The sequence below is a fragment of the Nicotiana sylvestris genome, chromosome 3 (genome assembly GCF_000393655.2).
Source record: "Nicotiana sylvestris chromosome 3, ASM39365v2, whole genome shotgun sequence".
In the NCBI taxonomy this organism is placed as follows: Eukaryota; Viridiplantae; Streptophyta; class Magnoliopsida; order Solanales; family Solanaceae; genus Nicotiana; species Nicotiana sylvestris.
In genome coordinates, this window is record NC_091059.1 from 162,642,814 (window position 1) to 162,669,606 (window position 26,793).

General features: G+C 35.4%; 3 protein-coding genes and 1 non-coding gene across 8 annotated transcripts; 1 reads left to right on the forward strand and 3 right to left on the reverse strand.

The window, feature by feature from the left end:
- Nucleotides 1-213: 213 nt before the first annotated feature.
- LOC104227136 (uncharacterized) lies at nucleotides 214-7,329 on the reverse strand. 2 transcript variants are annotated; one of them, XM_009779298.2, is made up of 12 exons: nucleotides 7,112-7,329; nucleotides 6,958-7,042; nucleotides 6,769-6,871; nucleotides 6,509-6,658; nucleotides 5,666-5,797; nucleotides 4,868-4,994; nucleotides 4,749-4,787; nucleotides 4,579-4,653; nucleotides 3,668-3,727; nucleotides 3,166-3,230; nucleotides 1,629-1,719; nucleotides 214-687 (listed from the first exon to the last, which is right to left on the reverse strand). In XM_009779298.2, exons 1-12 carry the CDS (start codon nucleotides 7,310-7,312, stop codon nucleotides 646-648), a joined length of 1,170 nt encoding a protein of 389 aa, XP_009777600.1. In that variant the 5' UTR covers nucleotides 7,313-7,329; the 3' UTR covers nucleotides 214-645. The 2 variants fall into 2 exon arrangements, with proteins under 2 accessions (XP_009777600.1, XP_009777605.1); XM_009779303.2 differs by having other exon boundaries at nucleotides 6,958-7,016; nucleotides 7,112-7,206.
- A 3,658-nt stretch (nucleotides 7,330-10,987) lies between these two features.
- LOC104227135 (uncharacterized) lies at nucleotides 10,988-18,371 on the reverse strand. 4 transcript variants are annotated; one of them, XM_070171127.1, is made up of 5 exons: nucleotides 18,037-18,368; nucleotides 17,010-17,125; nucleotides 13,775-13,931; nucleotides 12,756-12,918; nucleotides 10,988-11,587 (listed from the first exon to the last, which is right to left on the reverse strand). In XM_070171127.1, exons 3-5 carry the CDS (start codon nucleotides 13,907-13,909, stop codon nucleotides 11,445-11,447), a joined length of 441 nt encoding a protein of 146 aa, XP_070027228.1. In that variant the 5' UTR covers nucleotides 13,910-13,931; nucleotides 17,010-17,125; nucleotides 18,037-18,368; the 3' UTR covers nucleotides 10,988-11,444. The 4 variants fall into 4 exon arrangements, 2 of the variants coding, with proteins under 2 accessions (XP_070027228.1, XP_070027229.1); XM_070171128.1 differs by having other exon boundaries at nucleotides 18,022-18,368; XR_011406230.1 differs by lacking the exons at nucleotides 10,988-11,587; nucleotides 13,775-13,931 and having other exon boundaries at nucleotides 12,901-12,915; nucleotides 18,037-18,371.
- Nucleotides 18,372-21,470: 3,099 nt separating this feature from the next.
- Nucleotides 21,471-21,575, reverse strand: LOC138888900 (small nucleolar RNA R71). The gene has a single exon (XR_011406467.1). It is a non-coding gene; the product is annotated as a small nucleolar RNA R71 (small nucleolar RNA).
- A 587-nt stretch (nucleotides 21,576-22,162) lies between these two features.
- LOC138888273 (uncharacterized) lies at nucleotides 22,163-23,368 on the forward strand. The gene is made up of 2 exons (XM_070170105.1): nucleotides 22,163-22,596; nucleotides 22,651-23,368. The coding sequence occupies exons 1-2, from the start codon at nucleotides 22,163-22,165 to the stop codon at nucleotides 23,366-23,368; spliced, it is 1,152 nt and encodes a 383-aa protein (XP_070026206.1).
- The last annotated feature ends 3,425 nt before the right edge of the window (nucleotides 23,369-26,793 follow it).

Genomic DNA, 26,793 nt, shown 5'->3' on the forward strand with positions numbered 1-26,793 from the left:
CTAAAAATGCCTTCCTGTAAGAACATTTATTGCTTAATCTTGGTCAATTAAAACATATTTCCACCTCAATATGTTTCTTGACTACATATATTAATGTGGTTCTAGTGTGAAATGTGAATAACTTTTTCCTGTATTTGATTGCATGCGACAACGAAGAAATTCTTTAAACTCACAATATACCGCAAAGAAAATTAGGCGTATCAAAGCAGCTGATATGAAAATGTGATAAAGCTCTCATATCTCAAGCTACGTAGGCCAGAACAATTAAATAACAAAATTTAGTAACATCAACCCTCACACAACCCTGGCAATACACAACAGAAACTTACAGCAACCGGTTTCGGTGTCTTTTTTTTCATATTTTTACCACTAACAACAGCGTTTTCTTTAGTCAGTAATCTAAATATTTACGAAAATACAAGTTCAAGGAGGCTTTATGCCTATCTCAAACTAGTGAAGAGACTTATCTTCCACCCTAAGCGTATGTACAATGACAAGCCCTTCTGAGCACTGCAGGGAACATTCTCTCCAGTAGCTAATATGCACAAGTAGAGAACCACCTTCAAGCCAAATACCCTATTAATATCCCAGTGTGCCACATGCCGCAAGCTTTAGAGTTCAATCTCTGACTCTGAGTAAGCTTTTTTACTGAACATCAGATGTTTTGTATGTGCGGGTGATTCGGATCTGAAGTAAATGAAAAACGAGGATGCTTAAGAACCTTACCTACTCATAGTTATGCAGGAAAAATATTACAGGACCATCACATTTCATTCTTAAACAGTGCATGTTCAAAGCCCTATATCCTATACTGCAGCAGTAACCACCAAAAATATCTCTTCAGCTATTCAAGGCAGATAACATAAACTTAAAGGGCAACTTGTATAAGAACTTAAAAAGAAAAAAACAAACAAAGGTGAAAGATCATGTGGGTTTGAACAGGGCAGTGGAACCTTTATGGTTGGGAGTCCATGAATCCCTTTGTTAAAAGTTTTTCTTTTTCTTTGAAATGTCCCAAAGCCAGAAAGGCTATGAAACAATGATATCTATTGAAGATGATAAAATTAACTTTAAGAGATTACTTACTATTCAAACTAGTTCACCCCATGTGACTTTAGCACACCTGAGAAGATGAAAGAGATGCTTTTTTTCTACCTTAAACAGACTTAATATTAGAACTAAAAAATGAAAAAATAAATAAACCTTAAAGTTTAATTTAACCAGAATACAAAGAACGGTAAAGTTCTTTAATTCCTCATTGAATTTATACAGCATTAAGTTTTGTAAACTTGCTGATTTGATAGTATATATATTACCATCTTATACTGAACTTAATTATTTAAAAATGCTTCCATCAATCAATTAAACACACCTCAATCTCAACTAGTTGGAGGCTATATAAATCCTCTGTATCAATTCTGCTCTATTCAGCCCATCTTATTCCTATACTAATTTAAGGTAAATTAGGCCCTATAAAACTAGATGTAAATCTCACATTTATCTTTAAACAAACACACAAATCTCTAACTGGAATAATCAAAATAGATCAATCTTATGACTTCTTCTCCCATTTTATAAGAGCTGGCTCCATCCCTGTAATTGGAGATTCAAGCATGATAGCACATTACCTGGGCGAACGCATAAATTGCTCGGACAATTCTAGCATAATCAGTTCCAAGCATCTGAATGACAACATCTGCTAGAAGTGTTCCCCACAGACTGCATAAGATGCCAGATACAATGTGGTCACAGACTGTGTAAGAACAATACGAGGAGACGTATATAAAACCAGAAAAACTGAGAACTTAATTCACTGCTTCACCTTCACTGATAGAGACAGCAATTGGGCAACAAAGTCAAGGAAAGAAATTAAATAAAAGAGTGAACCATATTAAAAAGGAGTTTCCTAACAGGCAAACCTAGAGATAGTTCGTAAAAGAAACATCTTTTCCAAGTGAGAACGGTCATAAGGTCCAAATAGCAAAAAATATGCAGAGTTATCTTATAAGCTAAAGCCTTCAAGAGAGAATGGTCATAAGGTCCATAATTCATCATTCAATCATTTACTATACTTTTCTTTCGCCATCCAATCATTTACTGTTGAACTAACGAGTATACTCTATTGCCTTTGAATAATGAATACAACTTCAGTTGAAGCATTTGTCACTTGCATCAACCAGTTCGACCCAAACAACTACGAAATCCAATATGACGGCAAGACAGAGAGCAGGAAAATTTGATAACCACAAAATCCAACATAACCCTATGACTTCTCTCCATATATTTCGCCCCACAACTCCGTTAAGTACTTGGTTATAGAAAGCTTCAGTTTCGATTTTGCAATCTTGCCAAAGAATATAAGCATTCATTTATCCTTAATCCTGATACCAAAAAAGCTGTTGTTAGTCTAAGCACTTGCATAAAATGGAATAAGTTACAAAATACAACTCAACTTTCGGACCAGCTGAGCAAGCTTTATGAATCCTCAATATTCATTCCACTCCATTTGGATTCGTTTCATTCCAACGTGGAATAATTTGTCTATTAAGACAAATTAGGTGTTCTCTGTGGTGTCAAGTTTAGCTCAGATAAGTGAAAACGGCCCAACCCATACATGTTTGGGCCACTTGTTTTGGACACAAATTCATTGATAGGTCAATTTGGACACAACCCGAACTAACCCATCTAAAAGTATGGAGTCAATTTTGACTATTAAGGTAACCTAATTTACCCATTAAAACTCTACAAAACATATGGTTGAGTCATAACCAATTCATTGACTCAACCCATTTTAACCCGTCCCAACTTGATTCAATCCATTTATTTGACACCCCTAAGGTTTTCTAAAAGAGTCACCTGGTCCAGCTAAATACGCAGAGCATAGTGGATTGACATGAATGGGAGCAAGATGTCTGCTATGGATCCTACAACTGAAGGAAGAGGATTGTTGTTCCAGTAGCTCTTTTTATTGAAGAAGAGATGAGTGCTCTATGATAGAGCAATGTCTACTAATGACGCTAATGCAGCAGCAACTTTAACTAAAAGGACGGCAAGGAGAAGAACTAAGTGATCTTTATTGCAGATATAAACAAGTGAAGCAAATTGTTCTTCTGAGAAAGTAAAAAAGGGAAAGACATGGCACTGTTTCCAAGACAAATACATTACATTGGACCAAGAAATGTCATCATGCTCCTTAGACCAAAGTAACGGGAGGCAGCACCTGCTAAGCCCTGTCAAAACCAATAACAATGAAATGTTAGCATGTACTTAGAACTCTATAGAAATTGTAGTTATTGAAGCAGAGCCTGAAAGAAAATTACTAACTTCATCATAAAAGGTTTCAGTTATTTATAATTGATACGGTCTTTCTAAGTCGACATTTTTCTTTTTCATTTATCTTGTGTTGTTAGGTCATTTAACATAACAATTCAGCAGTTATGGCCTTTCAGGATGATTTGTTTTCTTCAAATGCATAGAAAGTGTGGAGAATCTTAAGGAAATTAAGGAGTATGAGGCTGCATCATTCATGAATAAGATAAACTGATGACACTCTTCCTATAGAGGTCTCTGCTGGACTTTATGCCAGTAAAACTATAGGCAGTAATCTTCTGTAGTGAAGCAGAATGGGCAACCCTCAAACCAATGTATATTTATAGGATTCTTAGACCTTTTTTGCAGCCAGCATGGCCAATCTGGACTCCAGGCTAAGAGCCGCCACTTCTCCACCCTAAAACCAACAAGAGCCATGTGAAGCGAGGAAAACCATGTGAGAGAATCACAAATCAACTGTTATAACTTATCTAGTAAGACATGCAATGCAGGACAGACTTTATTAATATTTGTCTTTGGTATGCCAAAGAATCACTATTTCTGAAGAACCATCTCTTTTCGTATGTTTCCTTCCGTCCAAGAGATTTCATTACAACACCGTTAGGTTGCTACATATGAAAAGGAACTTTCTGGAAAGTCAACTTTCTTGAACCTTAAACTTTTTCACGCATTTCATAACCGGGAAATTTTGGGAAATATGGTCATGAAAATCATTGCAAAGGATCCTCCAAATTAAGTCGTGCAAAATTTGCAGGACTCGCTTAGGAAATTGATTAATTCTTGATTTTAAATTCCTTTTCTTTTCAAGCAAATGCATGCAACCAAATGATAATCCATTTATTTTACTTTTACCTGCTACAACTTTCTCAAAAAGCACATTCCTAGCAACTTTCTTAACATTCAACAAAGCCTAACTTTTAGCAGATGTATCCAAAACAGCTCTTGATGTACCAACACAATGCCAAGACTACATAACTTTTACAAGTGTTCCCACTCGAATGAAATCCTTAAACAAGAAAAGTGGATTTAAAAGACGCTAGAACCCAGACCACATAACTTCCTCTAAAACAAATGGTTAATCAACCTTCTTTTTTATAATTATAAATAGTTAGCCAATTTTAGGATCATAATTCAAGTGAAAGAAATAGAGATCCAGATGTCAGAGCACATTTCAGGAACAGCAAAGAGACTCATTTAAAGTGTCTAACATATGCTACAGTTTCCAACAAACTCAGGACCTTTAAGCACCTTTTTAAGGACTTCCCTACTTATCTGATAGTTGGCAGCCTCCAATAGCATCTTTCCAGAAAATCTCCTGGCTAACTAGAAAAACAGCAAACACGGTCTGTGGTTACAAACAGGATCAAAGCACAGGATAAGGAAAGCAAATTCCAGAAATCACAAGGTATCAATTTTACCCCGCTGTATATCCTCCCCAATGTTAGCACCCCGCCACCCTAGAACATAAAGGTCATGTTAATTAAAGCATGACCAAAAGGCTCAAAAGAACTTAAGTTTCCACAATATAAGAATAAACCTTTAATATTATTGAACGGGCTCCTTCCGCCCCAGCTTTTATTGCGGCAACAGCTTGTACCTTCCACTTATTAAGTCCAAACTCTAGACTACCATGCCCATCAGAATCATCCAAGCTCTCTTTTGAACTGTGGAAGATATATATTCTTCTTGTAAGGTCCATATAAGAGTCGATATTTCCAAACAAACAGAAGTAATCAATATCTCTATGTGTGATTCGGTGAGACCTAGCAGAAGAAGAAAGGTAGAGAAAACCTCCTATACAGAAACTGGAGAATTAAGAGATATTAGGAAAATTATTTTGTCAATCAACCTGACAACCTTGAAGCGCGCCGAAATCCGATGGAACTGATCGGAAGGAAAAGTAAATCGAGGTGGAGAAAAACAATAAGAACTATCTATATGTCCCATTTTTTATTTTCTGACAACTTAAACTGTTCAAAAGTTACAACATTCTATTAGTAACATCATCTTTTTAAGATGAAATCAACTACTAATGTCATTCTATACAACTTTCACAAGTTTCACGAACTTAAACTCATTTTACTAATCAAATAGTGTAGTATTTCTCTATCAAACTAATTCTTCAATCACTATCTTAAAATTTTCTCTCTACCATTTGTATAATACAAGTGAAATAAACATTGTAAACTTCATATACCATATAAGACGGAGGGAGTATGTGAAATAACTAGCAAAAAAATTCTTAAAGCATCCACAATAACAAAACAACAAAAATAAGTCCCTCTCCTCAACCACACCATTTGTTCTCATAGAAATTAAAAGGAAAGGGACTTACCTTGAGTACTCCTGCAGCATATAAAGAAAAATCTCTGCTTCCAGGTCCTCTGTCGACAATTTGGCCGAACACCTTATACTTAATTTTTCCCTGACACCAAGCAATACCTCTCTATATGATGGTCTCCTACCCCTAGATTGAATTTCAAACAACATCAATCACTGCCACGTTAAAACAAAAAAAAAAAAAAACTAAAATAAAAGAATCACGTAGAAGATCAGGAAATGCCAAAACACTGTGTATATCAAACTAGTGCTGAATCGGGTGACGATCACCAGTCATATCAGTTTCATTTAAAAAGTCTAATTTCATCAAACTAGAGATGATAGGGTGACAATTGTCAGTTATTTTGGTTTCATTATCACGAGTCTAACTTTACAAGCAACCAATAAACATCACTACCATTTAAACTCCACATACTCAACCACTGAATCTTTTAATAATGAGCTAGCTATCAAAAGCTTGAGTTGTGATAATTCATACTTCCCAGAGGCACCCATGTAATTTGCATGTAGAACTTAAAAGTTGATGACAGCGAATCAAGTTTGAATAATGAAGATAACACACATCTGAGTTTTTAAAACAGAACTCAATTATCTATCCACTCGTCATAGCAACAAAGAACCCTCCGCCAACCCCCTGAGAGAGATTAATGCATGATTTCCCCCAATTTTAAAACCAAATATTATGTTGATTGGGCAATAATGTACAGCTGAGTGATTTATATTTGAGTTAAGCATATTTTTACATTGATTCAAACTCCTTTCAGTAATTGGACCGAAGAAAATTTTAAAGTTCAGACTAAAACACAACTATTCTAAACAAGTACTATAATAGAGAAACCTCAATGTGGAGCGAGCATCAGCTGCAAGGTATAAAAATCTCGATTCAAGCATCGACAAAAATTCTTCCCTCTCTTCCAGGTCTTCTCCAATCATAATGTCATCAATTTCATCTCTCTTTGTTACTGACTTCAACAATGGACTGAAGTAACTGAAACATAACCACGCAAGAAGGCAAATTTGTTTCGAAATGTCAAAGCACCTTATTTTTTAATAAAACACTAAAAGTTTAGGACGATACTGTTACATTTATATTACTACCTAGGACCAAATAATATTCTTTGAAGTTCATAGAGTTCAGAATCAGTCGCGAGTTCAAGCACGGACCGAAGATCCGGATCAACTTCACTGCTGCCGCTCCCTCCTATAGTGCATTTCACAATTCATAAGAAATTCACAGTAAAATTACCAGTAATAAAGCGAAAATTGCAATGTGCTTTACAGATATACCTTGATGTTGACTTGAAAATAAGGCACGGGGAGGATTCACGAGGAGCCTTGAGCCGGAGCTTCGACGGAAATATAATTTGATAATCTAAGAAAAAATAACAGAGTTCGCAAAGAGTAATTCAACTAAATGGAGAATGAAGAATGTAAAGCTTACTTTGTGCCGAGAGGAAGTGATGAGTGGCCAAGTGATAGGGAGGAGAAAGGGAGTTTGATGTAAATGGCCAAAAAGAAGTGGCCGCCGGTGGAATTGGTGGTTCAACGGAACGGAGTAGAAAGCTCCGGCGGTACCCATTGTTGCGGACACACACTGCTCTGCTCCCAACCTCAGTCCAGTGACTCCAGTCCACGCAAGCATATGGCCAAAATGGGGATTGGTTTCAATTGACGGAAATACCCCTTATAGTTTTCCAAATTCAAGAGAAAATTCACAGAGAATGACAAAAAAGATCCCTTTATCTGTGCGATGCACCTACTACTACTACATGGACCGTGTTGGTTCAGTTTTTATCAAAATCAAACCAAATTTACTATATTAATTTTGATTGGTTTGATTTTGACGGATTTTTCAAGTTTTTTTTATATGAATATTATTTCAGTTTTACTTTGTTAAATTTCTATAAGTAAATAGAAATTAAAAAAATTGACAAATATATTATCTACTAACATATTCTTATGGGAGAATATTTTTAGTAACATTTGATATTTATTTTTTTAGTCGTATGACAATAATTTTTTGTTGATGTACACTTTTAAGGTTAACTGAATTTAATAATTAAACATAAAAATCAATATGATATATATACAATGATATGTTCTATTTAATTTTAAATTATTGAAATACCACTTCAAATTCAAAAAAGATATAAAAATTTGATAGATCTTGACATATGAATATGGAATAGCGAAGAGATTGATGCATTTCACCATTAGTTGATAAGAAAATGATCATACAACCCATTATTTAAAGTTAATAAAAATAGAGCACTTCATATTTAACTAAATATTACATTCCACAAGAGAACCGAAAATATTTCTAGACATTTTAAAAGAAAATTCTATGAAAAGTCTTAAAAGTATATGAAAAAAATTATATATTTATATGTCGGTTTGGTTCGGATTTTTTTATTGGAATTTTTACACCCTATAGAAAATCTTAGTACCTAATTTATTTTAAATAAATACCATTTTAAAATATTACATCCTATAAATACCTTTTATCCTTTATAGCAAAAAATCTAAATATAGTTACATCCTACAATTAAGGCACCATATATGCTAAATATTATTTTTCTCTCTCGCTTTTTGTATTTTCTCTCACATAATTACCGCGTATCTGCAAATCCCAATACAATCTCTCTGTTTGCATACAACCAGACTCTCTTCTCCCACAAACCCTAGTTTCTTAACTCTTCTCCCACCCAAATTCTCAATTTTCTGCTCCGCGGCACCAACGTTATCATCAGCCATTGTCTGAGCCGGAATATGAGCAACCACACTCGCGTACTTCACAAAAGATCCAGATTCGGGCTGAGCTGCCAGCAACAGCACGCGAGCACCGTTCGATTTGACCGAATCTCGTGTTGCGGCGGTCGTTTTTTCGCCCACCGGAAAGCCGTACACTTGCGGCAATGTTAGTTCTGCAATTGAGAGGCACTTTTCAAGTTTTTCAGAGCCATCATCGTCTGGGTTGAATTCTCATCATTCTAATTCTAATGATGTTTCGGGCAGTTCCTCGGGCCCAATTGGAGGAGTGTCCATGTCGAAGACGCAGTGGGCTGACAAACCCAGCCTATTTGTATTCAGTTGTATTCGAATGTATTCTTCAGCTGTATTCACTTGTATTCAGGTTTAATCAATTGTATTTAACTATTTTATTCAGCAGAAGTTAGTTGTATTCAAGTATTTTATACAACTGTATTCAGTTGTATTCAGTTGAAGTTAGTTATATTCAACTATTTTATTCAGCAGAAGTTAGTTGTATTTTTTTTGTATTCAAGAGTTTATTCAGCTGTATTCAGTTGTATTTTTGTTGTATTCAAGTGTTTTATTCAGATGAATTAAGGTGTATTTTGTTGTATTCAACTGTATTATTCATATGTATTTCTCTTTATTCAGCTATAATCTTTATTATGTATCTTTCAAATACAGATTAATGAGGGATCGTTTTAGTTCGTTGAGTTAAATTAGGAGAATATCAAGTGATTATATTTCCTTCCGTTTTTAGCGCAAATACGTTACTGTATTTAATGTTAATGTCGCTTGAATACAGCTAAATACATGTCAAACTTAGCTGGAATTCCAGATTTTACGCCTATGTTTTTGGTTGTATTAATGAATACAACAGCTTAAATACATAAAATACATTGTATAAAACATAAAAGATATCTATAACACGTAATATAACAAAGGATATCTATAAATGGCTAATTAAACCAAAAAGATGGTGTTTTATGAAAAATTCCCTTTTTTATTCAATACCAAACCAAATCTAATCGGATTTTTAATTGGTTTGATTTTACTTTTTGATTTGGTGCGATTTTTTGGTTCGGTTTGATCACTTACTACTACCAGTGGCATGCATCGTGTTTGAAAGTATTGGATCTGCGGCATTTTGCGACTTAATGTTCCATTTGTCCAACTTATGGAATAGTATTTGACCTATATTTATTCAAAATACATAGTAAGATCATGTCAAAGTGTAGAATTACAATCAAACTAAATTTTAGTTCCAAGGGTGAGATACCTTTATATGTAACTTAATAATAAGATTTCACAACTTTCGCTCTCAAAGTATGAAGCTCCCGTTTGGCATAAAATTTGGGAGCTTTTTTACAAATTTTATTTTCAAATATTTGTTTGTTTACAAATTTTAACTATTTTTTAGCAAGTTTTAAAAACAAAATCTTCAAATCCCAAAAATATCTTTTCAAATAAAATGCATGTCCAAACACAATTTCAACTGTCAAAAATCAATTTTTATCTCATGTTTAAAAACTCATTTTTTTCAAGTTTTAACCAATCTATATCCAAACACTAGCTAAAACAATCAACACTGCCACAATTCAAGAATTAAAAAAAGCACGTTTTGAAGTCCAGGAATTGTAGTTCAAGTATAAAACTAAAAACCGACAATGTAAGACTCCAATATCCACAGAATCAACAAATGCCATTTTCGTCTTCTTTTTCACCATTGAACTGTCAACTGTGAGCATAATTTATTAATCCATTTCATAGTGGGAGGAGGCTAGAATTTTTTTTACATTTCCTTAGTAACTTAAGTGTCATTGTAAAAAATACTAGCATAATAACTAGTAATATCGGATTTTGGTTTTAAAAAGGTCCATCTTTAGTCGTACAAGTTAGAAATTAGTAACTTCTGCACTATTTTTGGCTTCAAAAGTGTATAAAATAAATAAAAAGCGATAAAAGCAGTAGAAGGAATTGGAAAAAAGGTAGTGTGTAAAGATCACCACTTCATTTTAACACTACCAAAGGAATGACAGTGTGCAAGTCATGGTAAACAAAACAAACGAATGAAAAAGTGAGAATATTTCATTTAAGTCTAGGCTTTCATTGTTCTTTGAGCGCAAATAGCATGTGATCCCTTGCTTTCGGAATATGAAGCTTAACTTACAACAAGATCAGAGCAATTGAACAGTATTCTAATTTAGAACTTAGAACCATAGGCATCCACAGGAGTAGGTTTTGGTTCATTATATATATTAGAGTCAAACCCATATCTTCAATCTTCAACCACTCTGCGATCATAAAATGTCAGCTTTTGATCCAAGTTACGTAGATCTGGGATTTTCGTTATTCATTTGGTTTAATATAAAACAAGCACACCTTGACAAAGTTCCAAACCAAAGGAAAAAACCAACATCTGATGACGACGAACTAGTTTGTGAAATGTCAAACAAAGAAGTGATTATGCCAAGTAACTTGCTGGTTTAGAATGAATACTATATCCAAGCCATCAACTATTTCCTTGAATAGGTAATCTTGAAAACTTAGGCCAAAGAATAAATCATTCACACAAATAGGTATTTCCGCTTTGTAGAATATGACATAGAATTGGCTGTTAGAAGGAGAAAACTTGACAGTTTAAGCATCACTTCACTAGTGCTTGTAGCATTTTTACACAACAAAAATTGATATAACAGTTAGTAGCGAACAAGATAGGACCTCAGTGGGAAAATACTTCAGCATTTAAATGCTGGTTCTTCTCCCCTGGCTAACACGGCTGCAGCCGTATGTTTGATGCTTGTGGAAGGGGAATCCTTAAAAAGTTATATATATTTTTAAATGCCATATATATTTTATATGAAATAACATTCATGAAAAATATGTTCAAATCCTCAAACATGAGATTGGATCTAGGGCATATCTAATATATCCCTAACTGGGGAACCCTTAAAAAGTTACACACGAATTAAATAGGACATCATTCTTCAGTTTTACAGACTGATTTCCGAAGAAAAGTAACATCATCCCTTCTTGTCGTAGGCAGCTATGTTTTGTGGTTCACATTCAGGACTAAATAGACGAACTAGCAAAGCTGTGCTTGAGCTCATAGAAATAGTCCCACAAGTCGCCCATCTAAGACTTCTAGGAACTGTGATTCTAGGACCTGTATTACCAAATGCATTATCAGAAAAGAATCGGCATGCATAATCAAGATAAAGTTTGAGTGACAATTAATTAAAGCAGCATGCCCTTCGGAGCTCAGTACTAATCAATATAGTCAAGGGAGATAGGATTGAGAGGAGAAAAGCACAAAGAATTGTAGAATGCAGGATATTGATGCAACAATCCTTTCATCTACTAAATCCAAAAGCCATTCCAGCAGTCAATCGACTACTTTGGTGATGCACAGAGATCAAAACTGAGAACATTAAATACATGAAACTCCCAAGTCCATAATATCCTGTTGATCTTTGTCTCTTGCTATTGCTGCATTTTAGAGCTTTTCTAGCATCAAAAGATCCAAATAATCAGAGCTCGCTAAGAACTGAACATGCCCTACTTATATGAAGAGCTCACCAAGTCCACTGTCCCTTCTCCCAGTCTCTCTCTTTCGGTTTGTCATCTTATTTAACCTTAGATAGTATTTCTTACATTATATTTTCATGCCTGAGCAGCAGACAAGCTCCCAAGCCCAACTCTGCTGCCAATCTCCCTATCTTTCCGACTCATTTGCCTCTACAGCAACATATTGCGCCAGTCTACTGAATACAAAAGGATTCATTAGGCCCATCATTACCCCAATAAATAGATGAAGATTACTATATTGTTTCACCCTAAAGAGTTTATAAGTTGAAGACGCAGCGCGGGAAGAAGGATACAAGGCAGAAACTCTTGGAGGAAGACATATAGCCTAGGAGAAGCAACTCTAAGCTTGAGAAAACTTTGCAAGTTAAACTAATGAAAAAAGAAGGTAAAAGAAACTCTCAACAACCCACTTGCGGAGCAACAAGCTCACGCAGCACTTCATCTTCAAAAATCAAATCTTACCTTTAAGTTCTCTTTCTCAAACCAACACACCTACAATTGGCAATAAGCCTTTTTAATACTTGATAAAGCAACCGCACTACTCAATATTTGGAGATCTATCAAACAAAAAAATCTTCTCAGTGTTTTAAATTTAGAGATCAAAACTTCATTTAGTGCATTCCTATTATCGTTTCATTCTTATATACTTGAGAGCTCTTGAATTTAAAAAAAGCTCCAAAAAATGAAAGAATGAGGATAAGCCATCAGGAGAGTAAAAACAGTCAAAGAAGAAATATTGAACAAACCATAGTGCAATCGGCAAAGAACCCAAAATCCTAATGCTCCACCAACTGAAAAAATGCCAGCTGTTTGTCTCATAAGCCTTGAGCAGGGTTTTGCATCTGATCTCATTAACTCTCCATCCGAATACCCGAGCATACGCCTCAAAGCCATTATCCAGAAGCCCTGCTAAAATACATAGTGTGTAAAGAATCTCATAAATTGATAGTGTGAATCTTTAAATGGAACGTAAGCCAATTACCTAAGGAAATTCTTATGAAACAAATTTCTATTTAGGAATCTAGCTTGTTTTACGTATGGCTAACAAATTCAGCAAAGAAACCAAAAGTGTTTCTTGAAAAAGAACCATGACTCAACAAATGAATTTTCCAATATAGTAAAGCTTAAATTTAGTAAAAGCTTATACTAATTAATCTAGTCAGTTGAGCAGCTTAAGTGTGGCATTTTCACAAACAAATTGATGGCATTATGTGAAACATTTTGCAGCTTAAGTGAGGCATTTTCACAAACAAATTGATGGCATTATGTGAAACATACTCAAAATCACCAATTCACAATTGAATCCGAAACAGGCGTGAGACGCTGTTGCAACTACTGAAGGAGAGATAAAATCAATTATTGTTCTCGAGTACAACACTTATGTCGGGGGAAGCAGGTATTCCTTCCAAACTTTTTGTTGTCTCGAAGCCTACAGCTGTAGAAGACTATCAAATGTTAAGTAGGGGAGAGAAGGGCCAATTCAACAAAACCCTTTCTGTTCTCTTATAATTACAGAAATACCCATCTCACTGCATTAAGTCTTTTTCTTTTACTAGATGGGATTGGCCCGTGCTTGCACGGGCAGCACGGGCCCAACTGTTTGCATTATACTGTATATAATATGCTGAACATGAACTATACATCTTAACAAAAGAAAAAGAGTTAGTTGCTCTCAGAAGTCTTCTTCTGCAACTTAGACCAGAATCAAAGACCAACACCTATATAATAACTCATTCCACCACAAAGTTACATCAAGGTGGTTTACTTTCTTGATGGCGCAAAGAGCAGCACCATAGCCACCAACACCAGCTTGAATAATAACCAAATCACAATCAAAAGCCTTTGAAGAAGTTCCAACAGGCATTAAAGAAGGAAGTAAAAAAGTGCACAAAGTACTCATTTATTCCTGTGACCCATTTTACCTGTCAAAGATAACATAAACGTTATGAAAAAATTTGGTGAGCTTTTCTATTTTTCTGTCTCTAACATCATATGCAAAAGGAAAAATTTACATGCTTTTGACATTCATACCTCTGAGTTTTCTAACAAAATTCTAGACAGCACTATAACAAGTTGAACTTACTTGAGAACATTTTCATAATTAGGAGGTTGTTTACTATCCTTAGCACAGCTAAGAAACTCTAGTAAATTTAAAACAGTACATGCGAAACAGAAGAACAAAAGTGAAGTTCTTGATAAGCAGCAAGAATACATCATACCCATACTTTATCAGCAGAAACACTTAAATTGCCATGAATTGTATTTTACGTAGGAAATTCTGGAGATATGGGGTTAAGCAAGAGTCGACTTGACAAAGAGAATTTTCAGTAAGCACGAAAGTGATATTATCACATTTTTAAGAAAAAACCGATTACTTTGACTTTTGAGGCAGCACAGATATTTATGTGAGATGCAATCAAGCATCCATCTTATTTGAAGTGAAATTTATCAACTATAAATATCTGATTTGAAATGAAAAAAGATTCATACACAGAGGATATTAACCGTTAATATATGCTGAAATTGTAATTTTTCAGAAAAGAATTCGACCTTTTAGAGCAGATATGTTCCTCTGTAAATTAACAGTAAAAAAAAACTAAAAAATAAATTACAACAAAAATAGGCTTCTGGACAACTAAAAATTTTACACAAACATTGAAATTTCTTACCTAGGATGTTGCAAATTTGCTTTTGATTACAGATCAACTGAATATCGTTATAGATTGGATTGTAATAGCCAAAATACTGACTGAAAAAAGGGGATTGATCTTGCTGTCAAAGCAAAAACTTCTGAAAAATCTAAATGAAGTGTGTGATTTGTAGTGCAGAGTATGCCAACATTGTATTCGATTGGAGCAAAGGAAAGAATTGTCCAGATACTTTATTTTCTTTTTTTTTTCTTTCAGAATATAGATACTTCTCTTAGCTAGAAAGAAATTAGATGTACTAAATCAAAGCCATAGACTAATGTCAACAAATATGCTATGTTTTCATTGAACAATTTAGAATTGAAGAAATAGGAAGCTTGTCGTTATGCATAGTAGCATTCAAGTCTCACGTCAAAAACAACAAGTAATAAATCCAGTATTATGAATAAGTCATACCAATATAACTAATGACTTTTACAGAAATGTATGTAGTAACAGTACATAGAAAAGAGGGTAAACCTTATAGTTAGGACAAAGACTTCAGAGAGAAGTGAAAAGATATTTTTAGTAATGTTAAGATGAAATTGGTCATCTGAATTTGAACAGATAAGAACTCAAAATGACTTGTAAAAAAACAGTACAATGAAAGTTGTAAACTGAAAACTCATACTCACAACTGGACAGACGCATTGTGTCCTAATAAAAGTCCAATTGACGCTATTAAGGGAGAGTTAATAAGCTTTACTTCACAGTGCTTTAAGAACTTTACTGGCTGAACATGAATCTCCTGTGTTTTCTTTCATATTTCACGACTTAAGAAACCAAAGAGGGGAAAAATAAAAGTTAATTCAGTCGCTCCAACCAACGCGCACCGTCTATGCAATCCAAATTAACAACGTGCCACAAATTAAATTAAATCCAATTATATTAGTCAGTTAGCTAAGAAGTGTTAAATTTTGTTGCAAATATCCGGTAAGCCGGTACTCATTGTAGGCTTATAGAATGAGAGACGAAAAGTTACGCGCAACTAAATATACATTCAAAGTGTTCAGTTTCCTACACTTGTTAATATTTTATGCAACATGTAAAGTTTAAAAATATATATTATTGTAGTCAAATAATTATGCGCACAACGTCCATTCTCATACCCAAATTATACTCCTTTCAATTTTTTGTTCACTGCCTTTTACATCTATATTGGCTGTTCTGCATTTTCAAGAATATATGTCACGATAACATAGTTTGTTAACTACTAGAAAGGACTTAAAATGATCAACTACTTGTACCTTTGGTATATATAATTGTAGAAAATTTTGGTTAACTTATCAGGCAGTAAACATCCTATTCATTTGAAAACCTATTCCTACCAAATAACCAGATTTAAAACAGCAAACAGCAAAAACAGAAATAAAAAAAAAAAAAAAAAAAAGAAGAAGGTAGTTTTCACGAAAGTCATTCAAAATTTTGAGACCTCTTTTAGTAGAGTATCACGAAACTACCAAGTAGCTGATGTAACATCTGTGCAAATATGATTCATGAATCGAGTTTTTTTTTTTTTTTTTTTTTTGCTAAAATGAATCGAGTTATTAACACAGTAATTTAATCCCTTAATCACAGTCAATTCTTATCTTTTCCCTTTATAATTTCGTCAAGCTTGTTGAGCGAATGGAAAGGATCAGTTGAATATTAAAGCTAAGCTCATATTATACAGGAGTAGTTTTTTCTCCTGCTAGAGTGTTCACCATTTTCCAAATAAACCACCTTAAAGTATATGTTCCGGGGCACTAAGTTATTAAATAAAGGAAATTCAATAAATTATAGACCCCTATTCAGTGTAAACCAGCAAATAAGAGGACGCCATGCCCCTCTCTGCCTCTACCAGCAAGCTTTGAACTATCTAACCAAAATGCGAATAAAATAAGCATATGTAGAGTACCAAAAAATATTATTGCTTCTAGAGTAGCAGTTCTTTCCCAATTAGATGCGGTTGCGTAGAAAAGCAACATCACATATACTAAACAGGTTGCCCGCTCTAAACCACCAACATCCCCAATTCTTATTATCAGTAGGTTATTTATCTGCAACACCACAATACAGTATAAGAGACAAATCTCTCAGTTAAAGTTATAATCTCGGTGGATTAACTATTAACTATGAGATGAAGGTCAATAAGAGGTTATTTCCGAGAAGCTTATTTTCTTCTTATAATTTAAGAAGGAATTATTCTATTTAAATTTCAGATTCCAACAAAGGAGGCCTATATAACCAGATACTTCCATTGTCAAGAAATCTTCACAAACTCACAATGTAGGCAATAAAAGATAGGCTTCAGTTTTCAACTTAGATGCAAACCTTTATCAAGGGAATAAGAGGAAGTTGAATAATGTCGGATAACAGCCAGGATTTGCAACCAGACGTGCACTTGTATTTCTCTCCTCGAAATCTGTCAAGCCATAGACTGCTTCTTGCTGCATCAATCGAAAGAATACTCATTCAAACTGCTGAGCTTATATTGGCCACAAGGAGATACTCAATTGGAGGAAAACTAATGAAAGAATTCTCTCATTCCGCGTATGATACACCAAATTTTCTGGTTAGGATTCTGGTTGTAAATCTTCATGTAACACCATATATTTGTATCAAACATGAAGTTCCTTTTTTTTCATTTTTCTGACAACAAATCCAGCATGCTGCAACAAACCCCAACTATAGGCAGATCAAAATAAACACATAAACAACTGAATGAATGCTTTGGAAGTTAATTATCTTAAAGTCCTGCACAAGTTTCAGACTGACGAAGAAATTCCTAAATTACTCAGATAGTTTAACCGGATAAGGCAAATTAGAGTACAAAGTAAGACTCTTATTTAGAATTACTAACGACAAATTTTAAATAAAAGAAAACAAAAACTGTCGACGACATATATCTTTAAACCTGACGACTCAATTACACAGTTGCAATGCCAATATCATACAAATCTAAACTATGCGGGAAGTGTAATGTTTGGAGTTACCATTCTTAACCACAGAACAACTAAAATCAACCAAACTATCATCAGAGAAAAGCGAATCGGAATTAGAAACACAAATTTAGGGCTTTTCTAATTGGAGTTACCAACTCACATCTCTAATTAGAAATAAGCTTTGAGTAGGTTCTCTAAGTAGAAGATTAGTTGAATTTCAGGCTTAGCAGTGGGAAAAAGCCAAATAAATTAGGTTTAAAATCCAATTTTACAGCTCAAAATTAAAAGATATGCCACATTCTTCTGGACACAACTTGCATGTGCAGAAAAGACAACAGAAGGCAGAGAATTTTAGAAATAACCGGGACAATAAAATATGAAACAATGACAAAGAACAGTACGTAGTGGAATCTAACCAATTCAGGTGTGGAAACCAAGCCAACCACAGAATTTGTTAATCTGTGAATTTCCTTATTTTAGCAAGAAAGACAGTGCAGAACGAAAGTCAGTGAAGTAGGTTTCCGAAGTTGATGATGTCCAAAGTAGCAGCAAAATCGGTGCAGTTCAGATTAAAAAATCTGAAGATGAAACAGAGACAGAAAAAGGATGAACAAAGGGAGACGGAAGCAGATTATTCGCTGGGAGATAGAAAGAAATCTGAAAATGAAGCAGAGAAAGAAAAAGGATGAACAGACGGATGGATTAATCGCATACGAGCATACGCATTTTTAAGTGCTGAAAACTGGTTTTTTTAAGATAATTATTTAGGTGTTTAGATAGAAGTGCTCAAATAATAATTTGGTAGAAAAGTGCAAGATAATTTATTCTTTGATTAAAATAATTAAAATATCCTTAAAATTTAATAAAATACTATAAATTAAAAAGAATGAATACGAATGTGGAATGAAAAGAAAGTTAGAAAATTTATTTTGGAAAAAATATTTCATGAATTAGAAAATATAATTAAGGATAAACTAATAAAAGGTTTTGGTCAAATTAAAAGTGTTTATAAGCTAAAACGCCATAAGTTGGTCATCAATTTATGATTTATGGCTGATTTTAGCTTATAAGCACTTGGCTTATAAGCACTTTGGGTGTTTACCAAACGCGTAAATAAGCCAAAAAATACTTATAAGCCAATTTGACCAGCTTATAAGCTTAGCCAAACACCATCTATATCCCACCACCCATCAGAGTTACTGTATACGTGTTAGCTATTAGAAAAATTATAAAAAAACTAAAGTAGCCCTGGGGAAGCAGGCATGACGACCCTGACCTGCTTCCAAACGGCTTCTATATATTTTCTTTTTAGAGATTTTACCTATATATACTACATTAGAAACTTATTTATCCTTACTGTTTAGGTTTTAACTTAATTACAAGTTGATATATAATTTACCAATTATATACAAATTAGTATTGATGAGTATCCCTTTGTATTAGGAACTGAATAGGAATTCCCTCTTCGCTCTCTCTCTTCAATCTCTATCTTCATCTCTCTCCCTATTAGCATTCTTATATTAATATCTTCACGTGGATTAACTGAAGAAATGATAATAATGTTAAGTGAAAAAAAAGAGAAAACATTAGTACCTAGAAAAGTTCTTGTTTCAGATCCTATGAAAATGAGGAAATAAATAAGAAAGAAATTAACTTTGATGAAGAGAATCATTTTAGTTATCATTCTTTTAGATTTTTTGAATCAATAAACAAAATAAATTAATTAGAAGTGATGATAGGCTATAATTACGTATTTTAGTCGATTATTACACTCTAATTTACTGCACTTTAGTTGAGTTTGCCCTTTAATCACTAATGTTTTGCACTAACGATGTGTTTTATGCCTTGTAGGAGTGATTCCGAGCTATATAGATGTTATGAAATGAATTCAAGTGATTTGAAGCTTTGAAGTCTGAGTAAAAGCCCAAGTAATTAAGTCGGGATCGTGTCAGGGGTCAACTTGATAGTTAAGAATAAACGAAGACTCGAGAGGGCATATTGCGCACTGTCTAGTAAAATACACATAACTTTTTTCTCAGAACTCCTTTTTGGCTCAACAATATATGGTTGGAAACCTAACTCAAAAGTCTACAACTTTCATGTTTTAAGTTTTTCCAAATTCTAAACGGAACAGGACGAAACGCGTGAGATTTGAGCCAACACGAACGAAACCGGGAAAAAGGACCAGTTGGGTGCCACAGGTAGTGCCTGGCGCCACCTGTGGCGCCAAAAACAATATGCACAAATAATGGGGCGCCTGGCGCCGGGCTGGGCGTTGGTGACGTGAAATGTGTCCTATTTTGCCCGGGACAAGTTTATTTCGGCCCAAGACCTACCCAACTGATATAAAAGCAAGACTAAACCTATTTTTGAGGGAGGAGACGCCACTTTGGAGTAGAGATACACACGGGATCGTGAGGAAGCGAATAATTCTCAGTTTTGTTCATCTTTTTCTAGTATTTCCAATTGATTCAACACTTATGCAATTGTTTGATTACATCATGAATGGCTAAACACCCATTGTTCTGGGGTTGTGATTTAGCCATGAATATTGTTGTTTGATATTGACTTGACCTTGATTATAATTCACTCATATATGGTTGTTTCTTCAATTCTATGTTGAATTGCTTAATTGTCTGGCCAGCAGTTAGGTTCTATTTACTATCTATGTTATGCTTGGGAAAGCCGTGTTTAGATTAGAGAAGAATTGAAGAGAGCATGATCTTAACCCTTAGGGGAGCGGATTTGTAGTTAGGATAGGAATATACCTGGTCACCGTGCTTAATTTAATATCGTGATCTTAATGCGTTCTTAATAAATTGATTTCATAGGAATATAAGCGTTAATCTATTGAGAATAGGTGAGTAGTACTTCGGGAGAAGGCTATGAGAGCATTTATCGATAAATTAGCAACCATGAGTGAATTATATGAAAGGGGGAGTTAATTAGAACACAATACAAATGGTGAATCGATCACAACTCTGGAATATTTGTCTCTACTGAATACACAACAATCAATTCGTTATTTGATAACTTAGTTATTATTTAGAATTGTAGTATAATATAATCATATTATCGGACTTTGATTTTAGCTGGATTGAATAACAATTTGAGTGATTAAGTGAGTAGTTTACACAAGTCTTTGTGGGTTCGACACTCAACTTATCATTATATTACTTATCGACCACGTATACTTGCGTATGCGTTTGGAAGCAACAAGTTTTTGGCGTCATTGTCGGGGACTTGAATATTAAGTACTTGCTAGTTTTTGCTTTAATTGTTTATTTAGTCTAGTCTAACGTTACTTGATTGTTGCTCAGATCTCAGGAACTTTGATTGAATGCGTAGGGTCAGAAGCCAGGACCGACTTCAAGGCTTTGATCCTGAACCTGAGAGAACATTTCACAGGAGGTTGAGGGAAGCAAGGGACACGAATAATATTTAGGCACTTGTTCAATTTCCTGTGGACATGGCAGAGGAGCAACCCATGGCTGTTCAGGAGGTGGCGATGCCCAGCATTGCTAATGTCACCTCCAGTATAGTGAAGCCCAGGATCACTGCGCACTTTGAGCTGAAACAGAGCATGATCCAGTTACTTCATGCAAACGGGCAATTTATGGGTCTTCCACACGAGGATCCATAGTAGCATATTCTGAACTTCTTGGAGATTAGTGATACTTATATCACTAACGGGGTCACTCCAGATTGTGTGAGGCTCACACTTTTTCCATTCTCTCTGTTGGGCGAGGCTAAGCGATGGCTAAAGGCAGAACCAACTAATTCCATTACATCATGGAATGATTTGGCAAGAAAATTTCTGGCAAGGTTCTTTCCTTCAGGCAAAACTGCAAAGATCAGAAGTGAGATAGTGGCCTTCAAACAGAAAGCGGGAGAATCTTTATACTCAGCTTGGGAAAGGTTCAAGGGGCTACTCAGAGATTGTCCTCATCATAATCAGACGAATGAAGTGTTAGCTCACACGTTCATAGAAGTGCTACATTCTGAAACAAAGATCGTGGTAGATGCTGCAGCAGGGGGTCAAGTGTTGGAGAAAATCTTTGACGAGATATATGCATTATTGAACAAATTCTCCAAGAGCAATCCGGATTGGCAAGGGGAGATGGGCAGACACACAGTGCAAAAGTCTGCAGGGGTTCTTGAGTTAGATGTCGTCTTAGCATTATCAACGCAGATTGCTACACTGACCAATCAAGTCAACCAGATGAACTTGAGTATCAACAAGCAACAGGTACAACAAGTTCAAATATTTTGTGAAGTATGTGGAGAGGGTCACATGAGCAATATATGCCCAGTAAATCCAGAGTCGGTATATTTTGTGGGTAATGCAAATCGAGGCCAAACAAATCAGTATAGTGACACTTACAATCCCAACTGGAGGAACCACCCAAACTTCTCTTGGGGTGGAAACCAGGGCGCTCAGAATCAATACAGGCCTTAAGCACCTCAACAGCAATATAGACCACCTCAGGTTGAACAACAAACGAGTCCTACAAGTCACCTTGAAGACATGTTGAAAAAGTGATGGCTGAACAGCAAGCCCTCTCTAAGAAAGTGATGGCTGAACAACAAGCCCTCACCACAACAGTGAGAAATTTGGAGCATCAAATGGGACAGCTTGCCAGTGCTCAAAACACTAGACCAGCTGGAGCTCTTCCAAGTGATACTGAGCCCAATCCTAAAGCTCAAGTCAATGCGGTTACCTTGAGAAATGGAAGAGCCCTAGAAGAAATTCCAAAGAAAAAGAAGAATACAGATCATCCTGAAGGAGAATTAGCTCTCCAGCCAGTTGAGGGGAATGAGAAAGATGATAAAGGACCCAAGCCAGTAATTGAGACTAGGCCACCGCCTTCGTTTCCACAAAGACTACAGAAGCAAAAAGATGATGCCAAGTACAAGAAATTCCTAGATATTTTGAGCCAAGTGAGCGTGAATCTGCCTTTGGTGGAAATTTTGCAGTAAGTGCCTAAGTATGCAAGGTATCTCAAAGATATTGTGGCAAACAAACGAAGACATGCAGAGTTTGAAACAGTTTCACTTACTGAAGAGTGTAGTGCCAGAGTTCAGAGTAAACTTCCTCCTATGTTGAAGGATCCTGGGAGTTTCACAATTCCTTTGTCTCTTGGAAAACAAGAAGTTGGTAGAGCCTTGTGTGATGTAGGGGCCAGTATAAATTTGATGTCATCCTCTTTGTTCAAGCAATTCGGATTGGGGGCGCTTAGACCTACTACAATCACTTTACAGCTAGCAGATAGGTCATTAGTCATGCCCGAAGAAATTATTGAGGATGTGTTAGTTCAAGTGGAAAAGTTTATTCTTCCTGCTGATTTTATTGTTCTCAATTACGAGGCAGATGAGGAAGTGCCCATTATTTTGGGGCGACCATTCTTAGCTACTGGTGGAGCAATTATTGATGTGAGAGCAGGGAAGTTAAAAATGAGAGTTGACGATGAGGAGGTCACTTTTAATGTGTACAAGGCACTTAAGCTTCCTAAGCATTATGAGGACTTGTGCATGATTACTGTGGTAGAATCGAAGGGGATAAAGCAGAGTCCTTATGTGAATTATAGTGATCCAAATGGGACAACTGAGTTAAAGGAGGTGGTATTTCCAGCTGTGCGTGTTAAGATGATTGAGAAAAGAGCCAGAGATGAAAGAGGAGACCTTCTGAGAGCGCGCAAAAAGGCTAGAATTCATGCGAGAAAGAAGAAGAGAAAGCGCCCAACCTGAGCAGAGTAGCAGAGTCGTGCCACGACTATAATAATGCACTTGTTGGGAGGCAACCCAACCTGTGTATCTTTTATCTATTGATTATTTCTTTTTACTGTGTTTTGTGTTTTTTTTTTTGCAGAGTAGGGGAAGTCTGAGTACCCAAAATTGAAGCCGAGGAGCATGTTTGAGCTTAAGTATGGGGTCGTCCCGACCCTTAATATTGAGGATCATGTCCGAGCTAGGCCTGAGAGGGCCTCAGGGAGTATTTCTCACTCTTATTTTAATATTTCTCTATGATCATGCATCGAGGACTATACATAATATAAGTGTGGGGTGGGGAAACTACTTTCTGAAGTGTAATTGTATAAAACTATTTTTTTATTTAGTTTTTCTTTTAGAATTCGTAGTAGACATAGTTTAGGTTAAAAAAAGGAAATAAAAAAAAATAAAAAAAAAAATAAAAACGAAAATTGAAAAAAATTAGAAAAAGTTCAGATTTTCCCCGACGATGGATCTTTTGGACAATTTTCTTGAGGGATAAAAGTCCGATTTAAAAATACCAAAAAGATTTTTTTTTAATTTTATTTTTATAGCTAGATAGTATTCCTTGGTTTTTCTTTAGGCACCGGTTCTTTTCCAAGGATGTAGCTCGAACCGGACACTTTTAATTTCTTTTTAGGAGTAGTTTAGGAAGAAACTGAGTCGTTTTGAGATACTCACTGGCATGGTTGATGTTGGCACATTAGGCTATGACATACATTCTGTTTTTCTGTGTATTTGGTTTGAATTGTAAAGCCTAAGTAAAGTAAATAGCCTGTTTTGTGACGCCTTTTCTCAGTTGTCTGACTTGTATGCCGCATAGTGCAATGTTGCTTAAATTTCTCATTTATTTGTGCTTGCTTGACTTGAGAGTTGAACATAACCGTCTTGATTGAGTCATGTGCAACGTGTGTGTGAGGATTCGTGATTTTTTGTGTTATCCTGTGTAGTCTAGAACTTGCCTCGTGTGTTAATTGAAGCGAAATTATGAGTTGTTCTAATCTAGGAGATGATGTAGGCATTTTTCTTGCTTGATCATAGATGTGCTTGTCACATAAAACTAAAAATTTTCGTTGCTAGCCCCTTTGAGCCTATAGACCTTTCTTTTGGCACCCACATACAAGTCATACCCCTATTTTGTTCTTAATTTGATATTGATTGAACCTTTACCTCCTAAGGCACTTAGTCGCTAAAAGAAGTAAGGTGAGATATTGAGGAGTAGTTTTCGAGTGGAAACATGGAAGGGCTCGTTGGTGCACTAAAGTTGAAATCAAAAGTCACTATCCGATGAACTTTAATGTATGGAGTGTGTGAAGAAAAAAAAAAGAGAGAAAGGAAAAGAAAAATTGCAAGAAAAGAGAGAAAAAAGATATGATAGTTCAAATAATATAGAAAAATACACACCTCCAGTCCTAATTGATTTGTGCTAGTGACAAAATAGAGAAGTGCTTAAGTGAAAAGAGGGCTATGTTGTATATGACAAGTGATTTGGTTGAGAAGAATATGTGCTTGAAGTGTAAATGTAGTGTATTAAAGTGTTTAGGAGGGTGAGTCACTATTTCTAAATATATTCTACCCGTCCCTTAGCCTACATTACAACCTAAAAGTCCTAATTGATCCTAGATTTGGCTAGCTTAAATTAGTGGAGATATACACTACGGGCAAGCTTATGGAATAACCACGGGATGCATATGAATTCTTTGTGAGAGTGAGCGAATTTTGTTCAATTGTGTGATGTCCTTAAATTATGTTCAATAGCATATTTGAATGTGTGGACCAATTTATATTCACTCTCAATTTGTTGGTGAGGGCACATGATCTCATGAATGATTGATAATGTTGTAAACTTTCTTGTTGGGTAAGTGCATAAATTGAGGGTACTTAATGGTTGCAAGTCGGCTTGTGAGGTTGGGTGGTGACAATTAGGTTATTGGAAATTATTGAATTGAAATATTATACTTAGGCTTGCTTAAACGGGAAGAATGTAAATTTTTGTGTGTTCATGCTTGTGTGCCGGTATTGATCATAGTCAAGGGTATAGTGTGTGGTTAAAAGTTAAAGTGCTCCTTTATAATTGATACTTGTACGTAGTTGGGGTTTTTTATTAGATAGTCCTATTGTTCGAGGACGAGCAACGTTTAAGTATGGGGTGTTGATGATAGGCTATAATTATGTATTTTAGTCGACTATTACACTCTAATTTACTACACTTTAGTTGAGTTTGCGCTTTAATCGCTAATGTTTTGCACTAACGATGTGTTTTATGCCTTGTAGGAGTGATTCCGAGCTATATAGATGTTATGGAATGAATTCAAGTGATTTGAAGCTTTGAAATCTGAGTAAAAACCCAAGGAATTAAGTCGGGATCGTGTCAGGGGTCAACTTTGATAGTTAAGAATAAACGAAGACTCGAGAGGGCATATTGTGCACTATCTAGTAAAATATACATAACTTTTTATTCAGAACTACATTTTGGCTCTACAATATATGGTTGGAAACCTAACTCAAAGAGCTATAACTTTTGTGTTTTACTTTTTTCCAAATTCTAAACGGAAAAGGGCGAAACGCACGCGTTTTGATCCAACACGAACGAAACCGGGAAAAAGGGCCAGCTGGGCGCCACAGGCAGTGCCTAGCACCACCTGTGGCGCCAAAAACAGTATGCACAAATAATGGGGCGTCTGGCGCCGGGCTGGGCGTTGGTGACGTGAAATGTGTCCTATTTTTCCCGGGACAAGTTTATTTCGGCCCAAGACCTACCCAACTGATATAAAAGCAAGACTAAACCTATTTTGAAGGAAGAGACGCCACTTTGGAGTAGAGATACACACGGGATCATGAGGAAGCGAAGAATTCTCAGTTTTCTTCATCTTTTTCTAGTATTTCCAATTGATTCAACACTTATGCAATTGTTTGATTACATCATGAATGGCTAAACACCCATTATTCTGGGGTTGTGATTTAACCATGAATATTGTTGTTTGATATTGACTTGACCTTGATTATAATTTACTCATATATGGTTGTTTCTTCAATTCTGTGTTGAATTGCTTAATTGTCTGGCCAGCAGTTAGGTTCTATTTACTATCTATGCTATGCTTGGGAAAGCCATGTTTAGATTAGAGAAGAATTGAAGAGAGCATGATCTTAACCCTTAGGGGGAACGGATTTGTGATTAGGATAGGAATATACCTAGTCACCGTGCTTAATTTAATATCGTGATCTTAATGCATTCTTAATAGATTGATTTCATAGGAATATAGGCGTTAATCTATTGAGAATAGGTGAGTAGTACTTCGGCAGAAGGCTATGAGAGTATTTATCGATTAATTAGAAACCATGAGTGAATTATATGTGAGGGAGAGTTAATTAGAACACAATCCGAATGGTGAATCGATCACAAC